This window comes from Ambystoma mexicanum, chromosome 7p (assembly GCF_040938575.1).
Source record: "Ambystoma mexicanum isolate Mex_15411 chromosome 7p, UKY_AmexF1_1, whole genome shotgun sequence".
Taxonomy (NCBI): Eukaryota; Metazoa; Chordata; class Amphibia; order Caudata; family Ambystomatidae; genus Ambystoma; species Ambystoma mexicanum.
Window position 1 is genome coordinate 609705385 of NC_090939.1, and position 16393 is coordinate 609721777.

Below are 16393 nucleotides of genomic sequence, written 5' to 3' on the forward strand. Positions count from 1 at the left end.
GATGCACATGGCTGTCCGTAACATGATGAGGAGCAAGGCCGAGAGGAAAACGATAAGTGATAAAAAAAAAAAAAACACGCATGATAAGAGGTGGGAGGGACGGGGGGCAGAGACTGTAGAACAGATGACAAGGGCACGGCTAGAAAAGATAGTAATGGGAAACTAACATGTGACACTTGAACACATTGGACTGGGATATAAATTGTAAAAAGCAAACTGGGCAGCGTTAAGCGCGATTAGCTTGATGAGCAAAATGGGAGTTACAAGATGGAGGCAACCTACCCCCATGAGTTAGAGTAGTAGGACCGCCACTAGGGCGATATCTCCCTGCTGAGCTGTGAGTACGGGCAATTGCTGGAAAAGGGCTAGATGCGGGGGTGCCTGAGATCCAGGGATGGAGCTGGGGAACAGTTGGGGAGGGGTAGGGGGAAGGAGGGGTGAGTGGGGTGGTGGGGGAGAGGAGTGGGCGGAGGAGAGGGAACGCTGGGGGTTGTGAAGTGTGTTAGGGCTGGGAAGGGAGGAGGGAGGGTGGGAGGGCGGTTGGGGAAGTTGAAGTGTTTATAGTTGGGGGAAGTTTATGTTGGAGACCGAGCCTACAAGTAATGGGGGAAAAAAACATAGATATGGACTGTACTTGCGGAGGGAGGAGCAGGATCCTAATACATCATGGGGACCTTAAAGTAATTACTTGGAATGTTAGAGGGCTCAATAGCTATCTAAAGAGGAATAAGGTTATGATGTGTCTGCGTAGACAGAAAATAGACATAGCCCTGATACAGGAGACTCACCTCGCACAAGAAAAGTTGGAGGTGATCCGGAAGAAGTGGAGGGGAACCGTCGTAGGCGCAACATATTCGGCCTATGCTAGAGGGGTGATTACCTGTGTAGCACTGCATGTCCCATTCCAGCTATTACAATCCACAGTCGACGCAGAAGGGAGGATGGTTATAATAAAAGGGCTGGTGGAAAACAAGGAAATAAGCATCATAAACACATATGCCCCAAATCAGGACACGGCGGCATACTTTAGGACCCTATACAACAAACTCAGCATGTGCTTGGGGGGGTGGGGGGAGGGCGGTGATCTGGGGAGGAGACTTAAACTGCGCGAAAATAGACAGATCAGATGGCAAAATAGATGGACCCACCCGCCATGCATGGAGGGTGCACTATCTGCAGGACAGACAATATTTGCATCATTCAGCCCCACAAAATGTACACACTAGGCAGGATTACATGTTTACCACGCAGAAGCTAATGGCAGAAATAGCGCAGACAGAATACAAAGCGAGGGTCCTATCAGACCACTCACCACTGGTACTGGTATGGCAATACCGACCCCCGAGAGCAAGGATATCAATGTGGCGCCTCAGAGCAGAGGCGCTGAAAGATACAATTTTCAGGGAGGATTTGAGAGAGGAAATAATAAGCTATTTTGAGATCAATACTGGCAGAGTTGAGACAGCAGGCATGCTCTGGGAAGCCTTTAATGTAGTAGTGAGGGGGATAGCCATAGCGAAGTCCAAGGGACTACAAGGAGGGATATTAGCTGAACTACAAGATGCAGAAAAAGAATTGGAAACAGCGCTAAGAAGGGGAGGTAATACCAAGGAGGATAACGAAGCAATACTCGGGCTGCAACAGAAATGTGCTGGGCACTGGGAGAGATTGTGTAATCTCACTATAAAAAGTACATGGAGAGACAGCATGCAGGAGGGGATAAACCAGGGAGGGCCTTGGTATGGTTATATAAAAGCGAGACCCCTAGACCCACAATCGGAAGATGGGTGCATAGAGGACACCCAAGAAGGCGTTAATCAGGAATTTGTATTACTGACACCTGTACGGAGATGAAGAGGGAAGCGATTGCAGGAAAATAAGAGAAACACTGGAAGACATTGGGTTGCTGCAAATTAGTGCAGAGGAGCGAGAGGAGCTGGATGCTCCAATTACTCTAGAGGAACTAGAAGAGGTAGTGGTGCAACTGCCCACCAGCAAGACTCCGGGGGCCGATGGACTCCCTAGCAAGTTTTATAAAATGTACAGAAATGAGGTGCACCCCCCCCCCCCCCTGCTCTTGGCGATGTTAAATGAGGCATACGAAGTGGGAAGGCTACCAGAGTCCCTAAGGGAGGCGATTATCATACCGCTCCCTAAACCAATTAAGTCCTGTAATGACTTTGGCTCATATAGACCGCTGTCAATGCTGAATCAGGATAGCAAGATGCTAACAGCGGTCCTGGCTAACAGAATGAGGAGGTTCATTAATAAATTAATGCATCCCAACCAGACCGGCTATGTCCCTAATAGGAATATATCCAATAACCTCAGACGACTCAATCGAGTTATTGAACACGCGAATGGGGACACGGGCGAAATGGCAATTGTATCATTGGATGCAATAAAGGCATTTGACTCAGTCAAATGACCCTGGCTGATTGAGGCCCTCACTAATTATGGAATAGGACCTAGGTATCTGAAATGAGTCAAACTATTATATAGCGCGCCGCTGGCCAGGGTTAAAACGGGAGCAGTACTATCAGATTGGTGGCAACTCAGTAGAGGTACTAGACAGGGATGCCCGTGGTCCCCTATGCTGTATATCTTAGCCCTAGAGCCCCTGGCGATATACCTGAGGCAGCAGTATGACATAATAGGCATCACCATAAAAGGGGAACCGCATTTAATCTCCTTGTATGCATACGATATGCTGTTGTACCTACGTTACCCTGAAGAAAACCTCCAATATGTTCTAGAGGTGATGGAGCGATTTGCAGGGCTGTCTGGCATAGCAGTGAATCCTAAAAAATCTTATATATTTCCACTGGGCAGCTACAAAGGGATCCTGTTAGATCAATTACCTGTTTTACAGATACCATGGAAGGTCAACACGTTTCGATATCTTGGGATAGAGATTTATCATACGGTGGAAGCACTGAGAAAGTGATCAAGAGTATTGAAAATAGTATGAAGTTCTGGGTAAAGCTCCCCTCGGCGATGATGGGACGAGGGGCAATGTTGAAAATGGTGGTCCTACCAAGACTACTGCATTATTTTGGGAACATCCCATACCTGATTCCAAGGCGATCCTTTGCTAGGATACATGGCATATGCAGGGAATTCCTTTGGCATCGGACGAGGAACAGAGTTGCCCTTTGGAAGCTAAAAAACTCGTATGAGAGAGGGGGTATAAAATTGCCAAAGTATGAAATCTACTATATAGCCAGCCAGCTACAATATGTAGCAAAATGGCTCTCAGAAGAACCAACCTCAGAGTCTGGGCTGTTTCGACTGGACTGTGCCCCATTCTTCTTAAAAGAAATGATGTGGTTGCCCAGATCGGATATGGAAGGGTACCCAAAGATGATGATACTAGGGTGGGAAATGTGGCGTAGGGCCTGTCAGGTAATGGAGAACCCATCCCTGTGTTCCCTGCAAGTGCCACTAGTTGCACTGGCGGGAAAAGAAAAGCAATTAAGGATGATGATCAGGAAGCACTGGGAACCGGTAGGGATAGCAACAATGGGCGACATATGGCAAGAGGGGAGTATAAAAGACTTTGAGATGTTGGGGGAGGAAACAGGGTTACATATGGGACAGTATATTACGTACCATAGGGTGGTGCGGTGAATCAAAGAGACATGGTCTGAAGTAGTACTAGAAGATTAACCAGACGCCCTCATAGATACAATATATGATATAGCAGAGGGGGGGGCACAAGATATCTAGAATATATGAGCTGATGTCCAAAGCGGGGAAGGAAGTGGTACAACTGAGACAGGACTGGGAAGAGGAAGTGGGTGCCCCAATGAGTAATGGGATGTGGGAGCGAGACCAAGGGTACCATAAGAAAGTGTCAAGGAATGCAAGGTTACAACAGATACAATTTTATATATAACCCACAGGGTTTATATGACACCCCAGAGGATAGCTACATTTAAAAACACAGGACGACTATCATGCCCCAAATGTGACGAAGAAAACGCTGGAATGGTGCACATGTTTTGGACATGTCCAGTAATTGAGATTCTGGGGAGAAGTGGCACATAGGCTGGAAGAAAAAGGGATTAAGATAGTGGTGGAAACAGTGTGGGCATGCCTGATAGGGGGGTTTCCCAGACCACGTAAACTCAAGCATGTAAGTAAACTAAAAGACTTGGCATACATACTTGCAAAGCAAAGAATCGCTATGGGGTGGAAGGCATGCCATAGACCGAGAATAGAAGTATGGTGGAAAGACCTTCAGAAATGGGCAGAAGCTGAAACTACAGTATGGCAGGAAGCTAATAATTCTAGAGGGGGGGGGGAGGAGGTGGAGGAGGAAACCTTGATAGCCTGGAAACCTCTTATAGCTACGTTATTCGGGCCCATGCAAGACCGATCAAGTGATCGGGACCCAGCAGAGACCACAGGAGAGGAATTCCTACTGCAAGATGAAGAAATAGAATACGAAGGAGAGTAGGCTCGAACGGGGGGGGGGGGTAATGGGAGAAGCAGTGGACACAGATGGAGTGATGTAAATTCAACATGTTATTGTATGAACTGCAAGTTTGGTTTGTGTTGTTGGTTGAAATAAACGTAATAAAAATTGTTTTAAAAAAAAGTTAATAGCAATTCAATTTTTGTGTTTCTATGGAACTTGATGGCTAGTTCAACTACAGTGTCACTGCACTATATAAAGGAACTTTTTTTGTACGGTGTAATTCCTGTTTTGTGTTGGGCCCTTTCTTTTGTTTTGGGATGAAGTGAGCCTGTAGCATTCACTCTAGGATGCTGGTAGTGAGGTGAGGGTAAGTAGCTGGACATGAGCCAGATTTCATGAATGGGAATCCCCACAAGCCAGCTCCTTGCTCACAGGTGGGGGGGAAACCATGGAGAGGGTTGTTGTGAAGGAAAGGGGTGTTGCTCTGGCTGCTCGCCTCAAGGAGTCCTCCTAGTGATGCCTTGGAATGTGGGCAAGACCCCACAGACGGAAGAGGTGCAGAAGGGAATTTGAATGTGAAGAAGGATGTCATTAGATGCCAACACATGTCTGGGTGATTTCAACCCCTGTTGGGTTGAAATCATACTTTGGTATCATACATTCTTTGATATATGATTGGGGGGGGGTGTCAAATGCTAGCCGCCTCCAGGGGTGTATTTCAGAAGAACTGATTACCTTGCTCACCTCCTGTTATCAATGCAACCAATAATGTTGCAGGTTGTCCAATACTCATTTTCTCTCCACTGCTGCTGTAACAAGGGCGTTAGGTCAAGTGTGTGGTCTCACCCTGGACTGGTGGCAAAGGCCAAGCCAGAAGACAGGTGAAAAATATACGTGGCTAGAGTTTACCCTGCAATTTGAGATGGTCCCCGTCTGTCTTAATGCCAGAGCAATCATTTTACTCTCCTTAGCTTGGAATGCCAATTAACATCCAGCCGGGTGCAGACGCTAGGCTGGTTGGCATTACTAACTACGATTAGGACTTCCCAAGCCTGAACCCTTGCTGTAGCATACCCGCCTTACAGATACTAACAGGATCTTCCAACCTAGACTGATAGTACATTCGCACCCCAATCCCCTCCGAACTCACCAAATACAAGCATTATCTTGCCACTCCCACAATATGTACACTACTACCTGCTTCTCACACTCACGTGGGACCATAGCCTGGACTGTCCTAACCACCACCATAATAATGGCCCTCACCAACTCTACACCCTGCAACCTGCAAGAGAGAAACCTGCGACTTAGAGCTAGGCTCCCACGACTTTACGACATCAAAAATAAGAGAACCAACCCACCAGTACCCACGCGCACCTCCACTATCATTAATCCTAACCTCCTAGACTCTGCGACGATAAATCGTCCTCAACCACTTGATTACCCATACTACAAACAGAGGAGACCCAACCACCCCATTCCCAGAACTGCCAAAGATAACACGATAAATCCAACACTATCAGGAGCCCTTATTAATGCTAGGTCCCTTATAGCACACAATACCGAAATAGCAGATATACTGTCTTTGGACAATCTAGATATCCTTGCTGTCACTGAAACCTGGCTCCATGATGCAGCTGGCCCTGCCCTCTCGACTGCCATACCAGATAACTTCAATATCCTTAGAGTCGACCGACCCAACACTAGAGGAGGTGGCCTGGCCATCATAACCAAAACACATCTAGCTGCCAGACTCACCCCACACCCAGCTCTCACATCGTGCGAACTTCTCTCAGCTAAATTACCTATCTCAAACAACAGCACACTAACAATACTTCTTGTGTACAGACCACCAGGCCCACTAGGCAACTTTGAGGAAGACCTATCTAGCCTCCTCACTGACAGCATTAAAGACTCCACTCAGCTCCTCCTACTAGGCGACTTTAACCTAGGCTTTAATGACGCTGAAGACAAACAAGCACAAGCAATCCAATCTATTCTAGCCAATCACGACATCACCCAAAATGTCCTAGCTCCTACACATACAAAAGGCCGCACGCTAGACTGGATAGCCAACCACAACTGCAACATCACCATCTCCAGTATCCTACCTCAAATATGGACTGACCACCATCTTATATGCTTCACAGCCAACATCGAACCTCCCAAACCCAATAAGAATAAAATAGCACCCCCCATGCCAACAAGAAGTAAAAAAGAAATCACAGTTGAAAAACTACTTCCACTTCTCCTACCAACTCTCATAGCTAGTCCTAATGACTCCAACCCTAGTGAGTTAGTTGAATCATTTAACAACGCCATGACCAAAGCTCTAGACTTGATTGCCCCTACCAAACTTCATAAAAGTAAACGTGAAACTCACCTCAACTCTTGGTTCACCCCCCATCTCAAAGAAATGCGTATCCAAAAACGCAAACTCCAAGCTATTTGGAGGCATACTCCCTCTGCCGACAATAAAACCACACTTGCCAACTTTGCCAAAAAATACAAAAAGGAAATTATTCAAACGAAAAAAGACTCATTCAATCATAGAATCAGTAAAGCCAATTCCAATTCCAAAGAGCTCTTCACTATTCTTCGTGAATTGGAAAACCCTATTGCCCCCACAGACAATGTCCCCAAGGACAAATCCTGGTGCACTAGCATCCAAAATGCTCTAGCAAATAAAATCACAACCCTTCAATCTAAAATTCCTGAGAAAAAAGCCTCCTCGCGCCCTCATGGTACTCACACCACCCCACTGAAGGAGTTACCCAGCATACCCCCCCAAAACAACGGTAAACCCTTCAGGTTGACCAATATCTCTATATTGGAAACTGAAAAGGTCATTCTGTCCCTTAAACCGTCAAATTGCCAAGGCGACAGCTGCCCTGCGCAAATCATTAAGGATGCAGCTAGAGATCTAGCACCCTTCATCTCGAAACTTATCAATGCCTCCTTCAACACGAGCACTGTACCTACCAACCTTAAAGGATCCTGGGTTCTCCCCCTTCTCAAAAAACAGACACTTGACCCAGCTATCCCCACTAACTACAGGCCTATTACTACGGTCCCATTTCTCCTTAAAATCATTGATAGAGTAGCCTACCTCCAAATCCAAAACCATTTGGAGACGCACCAACTGTTAGGTACACGGCAATCTGGCTTCAGACCACTACACGGTACCGAAACAGCCCTCATTGACCTCAAGACACAAATCGACGAGCTGAAGGATAAAGGTAACACAGCTATGCTCCTCCTCCTTGACCTGTCAGCGGCCTTTGACCTTGTGGATCACGCAGTATTATGCAACCATCTAGCGACTGCCGCTCACTTCTCAAGTGAAGCTATAGCATGGGTACAATCCTTCCTAGCCAACCGTTCGATGAGTGTTCTCCCCTGTAGCAGCAGCGGACCCAATCCAGATCACTTGTGGTGTCCCACAAGGCTCATGTGTCTCCCCGACTATGTACAATATCTTTACTAAGCCTCTCTTCGACAAACTTGACAAATTAGGGGTAACCTACACAAATTATGCGGACGATACGCAGATTCTCATACCTCTATCAGGCAACTTTGTCGAAGATACGGCTCTAGTAAACAAAATCTACCTCCTCATTCAGGCATGGATGGCCTCCCACGGCCTCTGCCTAAATGACGACAAAACTGAGATATTAATACTGGGTTCCGACTCTAACCTAAAAAAACTGAGCCCCAACTATCGTAATTTCAACATAGATGGCAACACAATCAAGGTGGCGACCGAGGTAAAAACCCTGGGCTTTTACCTCAATTCCACTCTATCCCTCAAAAAACAAGTTAACACCCTGGCATCCTCTACAGCGTACACCTGCAAATTAATCAGGACCTGTAGACCTTACCTCTCTAAAACCAACTGCATCATGCTTGCCAATGCATTAGTCATGTCCAAACTGGACTATTGCAATGCCCTCTATGCAGGTGCCAACAAATCCATCATAAATAAAATGCAAATCCTTCAAAACAACGCTCTTAGAGCAGCCCTTGACATACCCCGCAAAGCACATATCTCAAACGTTAGGAAAGACCACCACTGGCTCAAAATCAGCGACAGAGTCCTGCTCAAGACACTATCGCTTACCCATAAAGGGCTCAACATCACTGCTCCCCCCTACATCTCAGCCAGACTGACTAGAAAATCATCCAGGCACCATACTAGGGCTACTAACCACTACCTGCTCGAAACCCCTAGATTCAGACGTTCCAAAGCGGGCGGAGCAAGCTTCCCTGTCAAAGCTGCCCAGGCCTGGAACGCACTGCCCATTGCACTGAGAGCCAACTTACCCTACTCCAATTTTAGATGCAAGCTAAAAAACTGGCTCTGGACAAATGACAACTAACTCTCGTGGCACCCAATGACCATGATACCGTTGTCCAAAACGATTCTGTTCTCATACCTACACCTGTACACTCCCTCAAAACTACAATATGCTAGTTTTTTTTCCTTCCACACGGCGTGTATTGATATGTTCTTACTGTACTGTTATGTTGTTTCTCGCCTATACTCTGTATGTAACCCAAGCTTAAGTAACCTTGTACCTGCTGCGCCCGGCTACCCCTGGGTTTTGTGCGCATTATCAAATAAACAATACAATACAATACAATACAAAGCCTGTGTTCTGAGCAAGTGCACTGCCCTCTTCCCTCGTTGCTTTCCTTGTCCGCTCTCCCCTTCTACTCCCCCCACGATCACCCCGCCCCCCCAATCCACCTGTCGGTTAAAGTACAGCTCCTCACAATCCTGCAGTCTGCCATGGAAATGGGGGAGGGGCTCCACAAGAAGCACCGGGAGCCATGCCTTCCATTTCCTTAAGGACCATGTTGAGTAAGTATTTGTTTGAAGCAACCGGTTGCACAACCCATTTTTTCAAACAAATACATTGCTGTCTGCATCCAGGGACTGTAAACCCTGGGTGCTAATAGCATTAATCATCAGCCTGCAGGTTTCACCAGCTGGTAACTGCCAGGGTCCTGTGTGTTATTTAGGCCTTCGGTACCTACCAGTGAAGCCCGTGCAGCAGGTGATTAATTAGTGCTGGACTTATGTTGGTGAAAGGGGGAGATGCAGGGAGTGGGGCTGAGAAACTAAGAACATGGAATCAGGATGATGGCGTGGAAAAGTAAGGGGGTAACTGGGGGAACAGAGGATGTAAATTGTTCAATCAAAGTAATCTCTGGGCCAGTTCTAGGGGCACATTTTTTTTATTTGAATGAATAACCCCCAGTAGATTGATGTAAGATTTGGAACTAGCACTTAAAGAATGTAACATTTTCCCATTTGACGGAACAGGTGCGATATCCCCAATAGACTTGCTTGAGAACCAATCGGGATATGGTAAAGGAGGCATGTTGATTTTTAATATAGCAAATGCGAGAAAAAGGAGCACATGCTTTTAAAATGTTTTGGTAGGAAGCAGATTAAAAAGGAGATGAGACAGACAGTTGATTACCCATCATGCAGGGTAGCTCAGAGCTGCATGATTCATTGACTTTTTCATTTTACTTGTGGTCCTCTTTGGTTTTATGCCGGGGTTGGAAGGGCGGCAGGGGGTGTTTGTAAACCTTGGCTCATCGGATGTTTTTGACTATGACTCCCATCCTCTCTCGCCAGCCATGGGGTTCGTAGTCCAAAGCATCTTGAAGACCTCCCTTTTTATGTGGTCTCTGGCACTCTGTACCTTATCCACACACAGGTAGAGTACAGAATGTCTCCACAGCGCCAGGTCCCTGCCTCCAATTTTCCCTATTCGGACTTTTGAATTAAGTATGTTTTACTGTTTGAGGTTTATGGTTGCCAGCCTTGCTAATAATGTTGCTCAGTGTGCATTTCCTGTTGAATTCCACAACCTAAACACTATTTTGGGTGTTCCTTCCATTGACAGGTGGATTTTTTGTTGCTGGCATTAACCTAACTGAAAATCTTTGGTACATCCTGAAGCACCCTTTTGGATCCCTGAAGAAGCTGACTGTGCCTAAATTACCATGCCTCGGAGACTGGGTCCAGAATCAGTGTCCAGGAAGCCAACAAGATGGCATCAATATCATTGCCGGGGATTTCATAGAAATAGATCATTTTGTCAATGACGTCATTGAACTCAACCACAAATATTTGCATAGCTATCGCCAGCCAACTGTGGTGTAGGCCTTGATTTCTTTGGCTACATTTACTAAATGCAGTCTTCCTGCTAAATCCTTCCTCTATTTTGCTGGCCAAATGACTTTCCACAGTGGGAAAAGCCAAGCTCTCCACTTTTCATGTTGCTGTTGTATAACTTCATTGTCCAAGCAGTCCGTTATGTACCTGGAGCGTAAGATGGCATGGATCAAGGTGGAACTCGGGAAGCATATCTTTTCAAAGCTGCTACTTGAAAATGATCAAAACCCTTGACTCAGCAAGCGGATTTCTAATCCCACACCGGTTCCTAAAATGTAAGATTTATTGCCAAATGTCCACACTTGAGGGTCCTTCTTCATGCTTGAAATGTGTTGGATAAAGGTTTCCTGAGTGCGTAGGTGAGGGATGGGATTATTTATCATGTGTAATCCTGCAATAGGTATATAAAGCAATAATGCACAGCAAGCCTTGGATCATTTTAGTGTATCTGCTTTTGAGTAAGGATGCTGGGCTGTGTCTACAGTGCTAGTCTCAGGCTGCATACATAATTGCTCTCAACTTTAAAGTCCAACGTCTGCTCTGAACCCCATCTTTTGTACTCCACAATGTGTATGGTCTTATACGTGTTCTTAGGGCACCTTGTGTGCACTTCTCAATGTCTTGGTTTTGTGGCGATCAAGTATTTATATTTTGGAGAGCCAAAAGTACATTTAGTCAAAGAAAATCATGTCTTGGAAAAATATATGTGAACCATGTTGTACATAAAAGAAAAACTGCAGCTGGTACAAAGAGTGGTGTCTTGGGAGGGGAATCCAGCATTCACCAAGGTTACTGATCTGCCCTTTTCTCCAGTAAAACAAGGGTGTTTGCGTGCTGATTCTGAAGACGTATGGTCTCTTCGGTTGCATGCATGGGGACCGCATTGGCACTTGCTGGTAGTCTTGGGCTTCGACTGGTGTCTTGCATTGGGGACAGTTTGCAACCTTGTGCTGCGTAAGATTAGCGGTTTTCCGCAACAGATTTTGTTGGCATATTCAGGGAATTGTGGAGTGCAGCGGTTTGCGGCACCGTTTGTGCTGATCTGCAAATGGTACTTGTGGACATGCGTCAGACCCACATGTAAATCTGTGTCAGCTTTAGGTGTGTGCAGGTTTTTAATTATTTGGTACATTAAGATTTTTAAGCCACTAGAAAACGCTCATTTTATTGTAAATGCCACTTGAATTTGCAGATAAATGCCTTGATTGTGCAGTTTCAGAGCGATTTAGTTTTCCCATATTGGCCTGACTACGAACTTAAAATGTGCTGAACCGTTATGGGATCAGAGCTCTGGACCACAACATTCTAGAGATTGGGGTGCTTTGACAGAAGGAAGAACTGTTGGGTAAACGTGTGCACGATAAAGCGGATGTGTGAAGGCTTCCCAAAGTGAACAGTGTTGCTAAAGGGAAGATACATTGAGGTCAAACTACACGCCAAGGTTTTATCACCTCGGATTTTGAATACATAGTAGGTACTTGCATGAAAAAATCCTGCCAATAGGGTCTTGGTGTCCCAAATAAATGCAGCGGGCAGAAGGTTTAATTAAGGTCAGTTGATTTGTTTTTCTGGCCGTTTTTCTTATTTGTTTAATTTGCAATTTTTTAAGACTTTTCAACGTAGGTTTGTGAATTGCTTGCTCTCCGCCAGAATTCTGGTGCTGCTGATTTTCATCTAAACAGAAAAATCCGCTGAAGATCAAAAACTATCTGCACGCGCCTCTTTGGGGGACGAGAGAGAGGCGATTAGAAAACAGAGTGCGCTTGCGGGCGAGGAAGTAGGTTTTGTTCTTGCAGTGGACATCCCAGTAGTTGGACCGGAGATGATACTTTGCCATTCTAGGAAAGTCCTGCAGTTGGTGAGAACATCCTGATTCAAGTGGTTGTCTCCAAGGCAAAACTAGTGTGCAATACCAACCTACACTATAAACTGAGGCAAGAATAAAATAAAGTCCCTGTTCTGCACCTATGCCACATAGCGCTAGTAAACTAGCATTGGCAGTGCCAACCGGTTTTTGTGGGCATCTAATAGAAAGCAGTGCCTGTGAAATGCCTAATACTTTATACACATACTCAATCAATGGGTGGGCAAATAACCAAAACACCTACAAGCTTTGTGTCGTCTCCAACATACGGTACTCGCACAATCCGAAGAGATGCAACAAAATGCACCAAAACGGAAGTGCGCGCAACTTCAAGTAATCAGTTTTCGGTTCTGCTTCGCTGCAAGATAAGCTAGCAGCCAAAAGAGTGTTTGCTGCTGTGGCTGCAAGAAAAACATAGGTTTCAGCTCTGCACTACTAAAAATAAAATGATATCCCGAAACGTGATTGTCCTAATTCTGGTCAATGACCGATGTATAAAACCCTGATTCCACCTCAAAAGAATTCAAACATGTGACCAATAGATTGCATTCTATATGCAGTCAGCAGCATTCGCTCAACCCAGCCATCTATCGTAGCTAGCAAAGCTAAAATGTATCCCTCACCTCTATGGCTCTGTCCCTCATTGCCTCTCCCTCCACTCTAGCACTTCACCCATCATGATCAGATCCCAAGCGCAGGTGGCCGTACTGCCTGCTTGCACTTAAAAATGTCCATTGTTGGTTGTCCTTAATCTATGTATGTCCACTTAATGGGGTGCAGCCTTGGAGCAGCAGCGAAAGTGCAGAGATAGTGTGGGGCAATGCCCTGGCTAGCTTCCAGATTGGCCAACGTTGCCTGCTGACAGGATCTCAGGGTTGCTTTTGTTCCAGAGTGTTCTGCTGCCAAGGAGTATACAAGGTGCATGTAGCGCCTGCTTTAAGAGTGTCCCTTCCATGAAAGCACTAACTTAGAGAGCACAACCGCTGCACAAACAAGCCAATAAAATTGGGGCATTGGGAGACGCACAAGTCTCACTGCAGTTTCGTAGTGCATGTAACTGGCATAAAGCCTAGCTTAATCACAGACTGGCCAAGTAACCACCTTTGGTTGACCCGGAAATACTTTCCGGGAGCTGAGCCTCGCACACTTACTGGCATTCTGTTGTACTGTCCGTGGAGGGTATTGGAGGAGAGTTCAAGTCTCCTGTGTATTCAGATGAAGACACAAGAGTTCAACCTCATGTCTTTGCTGGGTTCTCAGTAACCTGAGGAGGTGTGGGGGGTGGACCTTGCTCACTGGATGGCAAGGGGAAGATGAACATTTAAGCTCTATTATGTTTCAATCAAGTAGGTGGCTAATCAATGATGCGCTAAATCAAGCGTGACTTGCAGACATGTCCTGGGGGCTTCCCTCCCTGTAGTACTCACCAGCCACACCGTGCATCTCTGTTATGTGGTCTTTGCGCTTCAGAACAGGTAGGTGAAAAGCCGCCCTAGCAGACAGACTTGCTTGCTGAGAAAAGGGGAGCCACCATGCAAGGTCACAATTGCCCTAAACCAACAAATGCTTGCTTACCGTTTCAGGTAGGTGGGATGTTTAAATGACGGTCCCAAGCGATAAGAAGGCACTTCTACAAGCAGTTAATTTATTCTGGAAGCATTGACATTGATTTTTCCCATTAAAAACAATTGTTCAAATCAGGCTCATAAAGTTTACTAACAGATAGCATTGCCATACAGTTTTGTTTTTGTGTCTTTATGACTTGACTGAAAAGTTGCATGATATACTTGTATTCCTCTGTTCCAAATAGGTAAAACAAAGTTACTGTCATACTATTTTTGGTTCACATAGGTAATTATAGATTTGTCATTTCAGTTTACAATTTGATTTTTGTGCGAAATCCCACGAGCAAACAGGGCAGTGCTCACAATCTGTGAGCACTGTCCTCTGTTGGCGGGATTTTTCTTGCACTTTGGATGTCTAGTTCCCCGCTGCCGGGATGCACCACGTTTTCTACCGTGGCTACACTGGCCTCCCAATTAGCACAATGAAGATACTTTCCTTTGCCAATACTTTGGCCCTCATTTCGAGTAGGGTGGTAAAAGCTGAAACCAGGAGTAGTTCCAAGTAGCCTGTTTTTTTACTGTCCGCCGTATTCTAGTGCTTGATGTGTAAAACGCATGCAATAAATACCACCTTATGATGAGGTTAAAAACCTCATATTGGGAGAGCAAGTGGGGTGCAAGTAGAAATTGGAGATATGTTTTTAGATCTGTTTGCTCCTGTAGTGAAGGGATTCATCATAAACGTAGCACTACACAAAGAAAATATGTTAGGTGGACCCACAAAGGGGAGTTCTAATTACCAACTTTTAAACCCTGTTTGCAATGTACAGGAGGATGCATTATAAATATGGTACAGTTGCAGACTGATCTGCTACTGTGCACAATTCATAATTTTAACACGTGTGAAAAATAATTAAGCAAAAGTATAAAGAAGATTTTCAGAAATGCAACATGCACGATTTGTTAGAATCGCTGGTATGGCGATCAAACCATAATGATACAGAGACTAGGTTTTGCTGAGACTGTCCCAGAGGTAATTTGCTGCGCCTTCAAGCAGCCCACCAGGTACTTTAACTTTCTAGAGGTTTTTAAAAAAAAAAAAAATATTTATGAAAAACCCATCCAGGTTTTGAGGAGAATGTCTAAAATTGCACATCTTGGCACAGAATAAATGGTTTGCAATGAAATGCATTTCACAAATGAAGATACAAGTATACTTTTTATTTTCTTATTGTAAAAGCACCATAGTGGATTGCGCTTCTGGTAAAAATAAAATAGGTAATTCTTTGATTGCTGTTCCAAAAAATTAGATTTTATTTTTTAAACTTGCATTAATTTTCATGCAACTTTAAATTTCCTTCATGTATTTGTAAATGTCCATATACACATACTTTTTTCCATTCACCTTTTTTTTGCTCTCAACACGTGTTTCCCCACTGTGATTATCCGTGGTTCTTCAGGAGAGATACTAAAAGGAAAGTATAGAAGAAAATAAAAATAGAATAGAATAATAGTCAGAATTTGAATCCGAAAATATTTAATCGAAATGGTAGGGAGAAAGAATAATCTATTTAAATTATGATTTATTTGATAATCACCTAATTTTCTTATTCTTTATATCTCAACCAACATTCTCTCTAAATTTTCATATCTGTATTGTCATCAGCAGTATTTATTCTTATTTTCAAAACAATTCCTTCCAATTCTTATTTTCAAAACAATTCCTTCCAAAATATTTTTTTGCCTAAGAATAATAGAAATTTAATTATTTAGACCATATATTAATCATGTATTACATTTCATTTAGGAATTATAAACATCCCATATATATTTTGACATCAACAGTATTTATTCTTGTTTTTAAAGCAATTCTTCAAAATTATTTTTGCCTAATAATAATAGAAAATCTATTTTTAGACCATATATTAATCATGTATTTTATCATACAGTGTTTTTCTATTTCCATTTGGGAGGCTACTGCTACTTCCTCTATAAGTTAATTACCTTGTTGTTTCTGCTGTTCCTCAGGATCGATTGCCACCAGCCGCCAGGATCCGCGCTGGTGGATTGTTTGGCTTTCTTTTCTCTTTTAAAGCCTGCAATTGTGTGACGTATGATGTCACCCCGTTATGTTGCGTGATGACATCACGCTAAAAACGTCAGGCGGCCATTTTCCACTACTGAGGATCGTGTAACTAGTCCTTTCTTATGGAAGGACTATTTTTTCTAGCATTTTGTACCTAAAAGTGGAAGGTAAGTTTAAGCATGAACGAATTTTTGTTGAAAAGATTTTATTAAAAAAAAACATTTTGGGGAAAGAAAGAGAACAAGTAAATCTTGTATTGAAC

At 44.3% G+C, this 16393-nt stretch overlaps 1 protein-coding gene across 2 annotated transcripts in view; it reads left to right on the forward strand.

Moving 5' to 3' along the window:
* PLCXD1 (phosphatidylinositol specific phospholipase C X domain containing 1) overlaps positions 1–11366 on the forward strand; it is a 332120-nt gene extending 320754 nt beyond the window's left edge. For both annotated transcript variants that reach the window (XM_069636623.1, XM_069636624.1), the window contains one exon: positions 10345–11366. In XM_069636623.1, the coding sequence (XP_069492724.1) occupies positions 10345–10604 (260 nt within the window). In that variant the 3' untranslated portion in view covers positions 10605–11366. The remainder of the gene's footprint in view (positions 1–10344) is intronic.
* The last annotated feature ends 5027 nt before the right edge of the window (positions 11367–16393 follow it).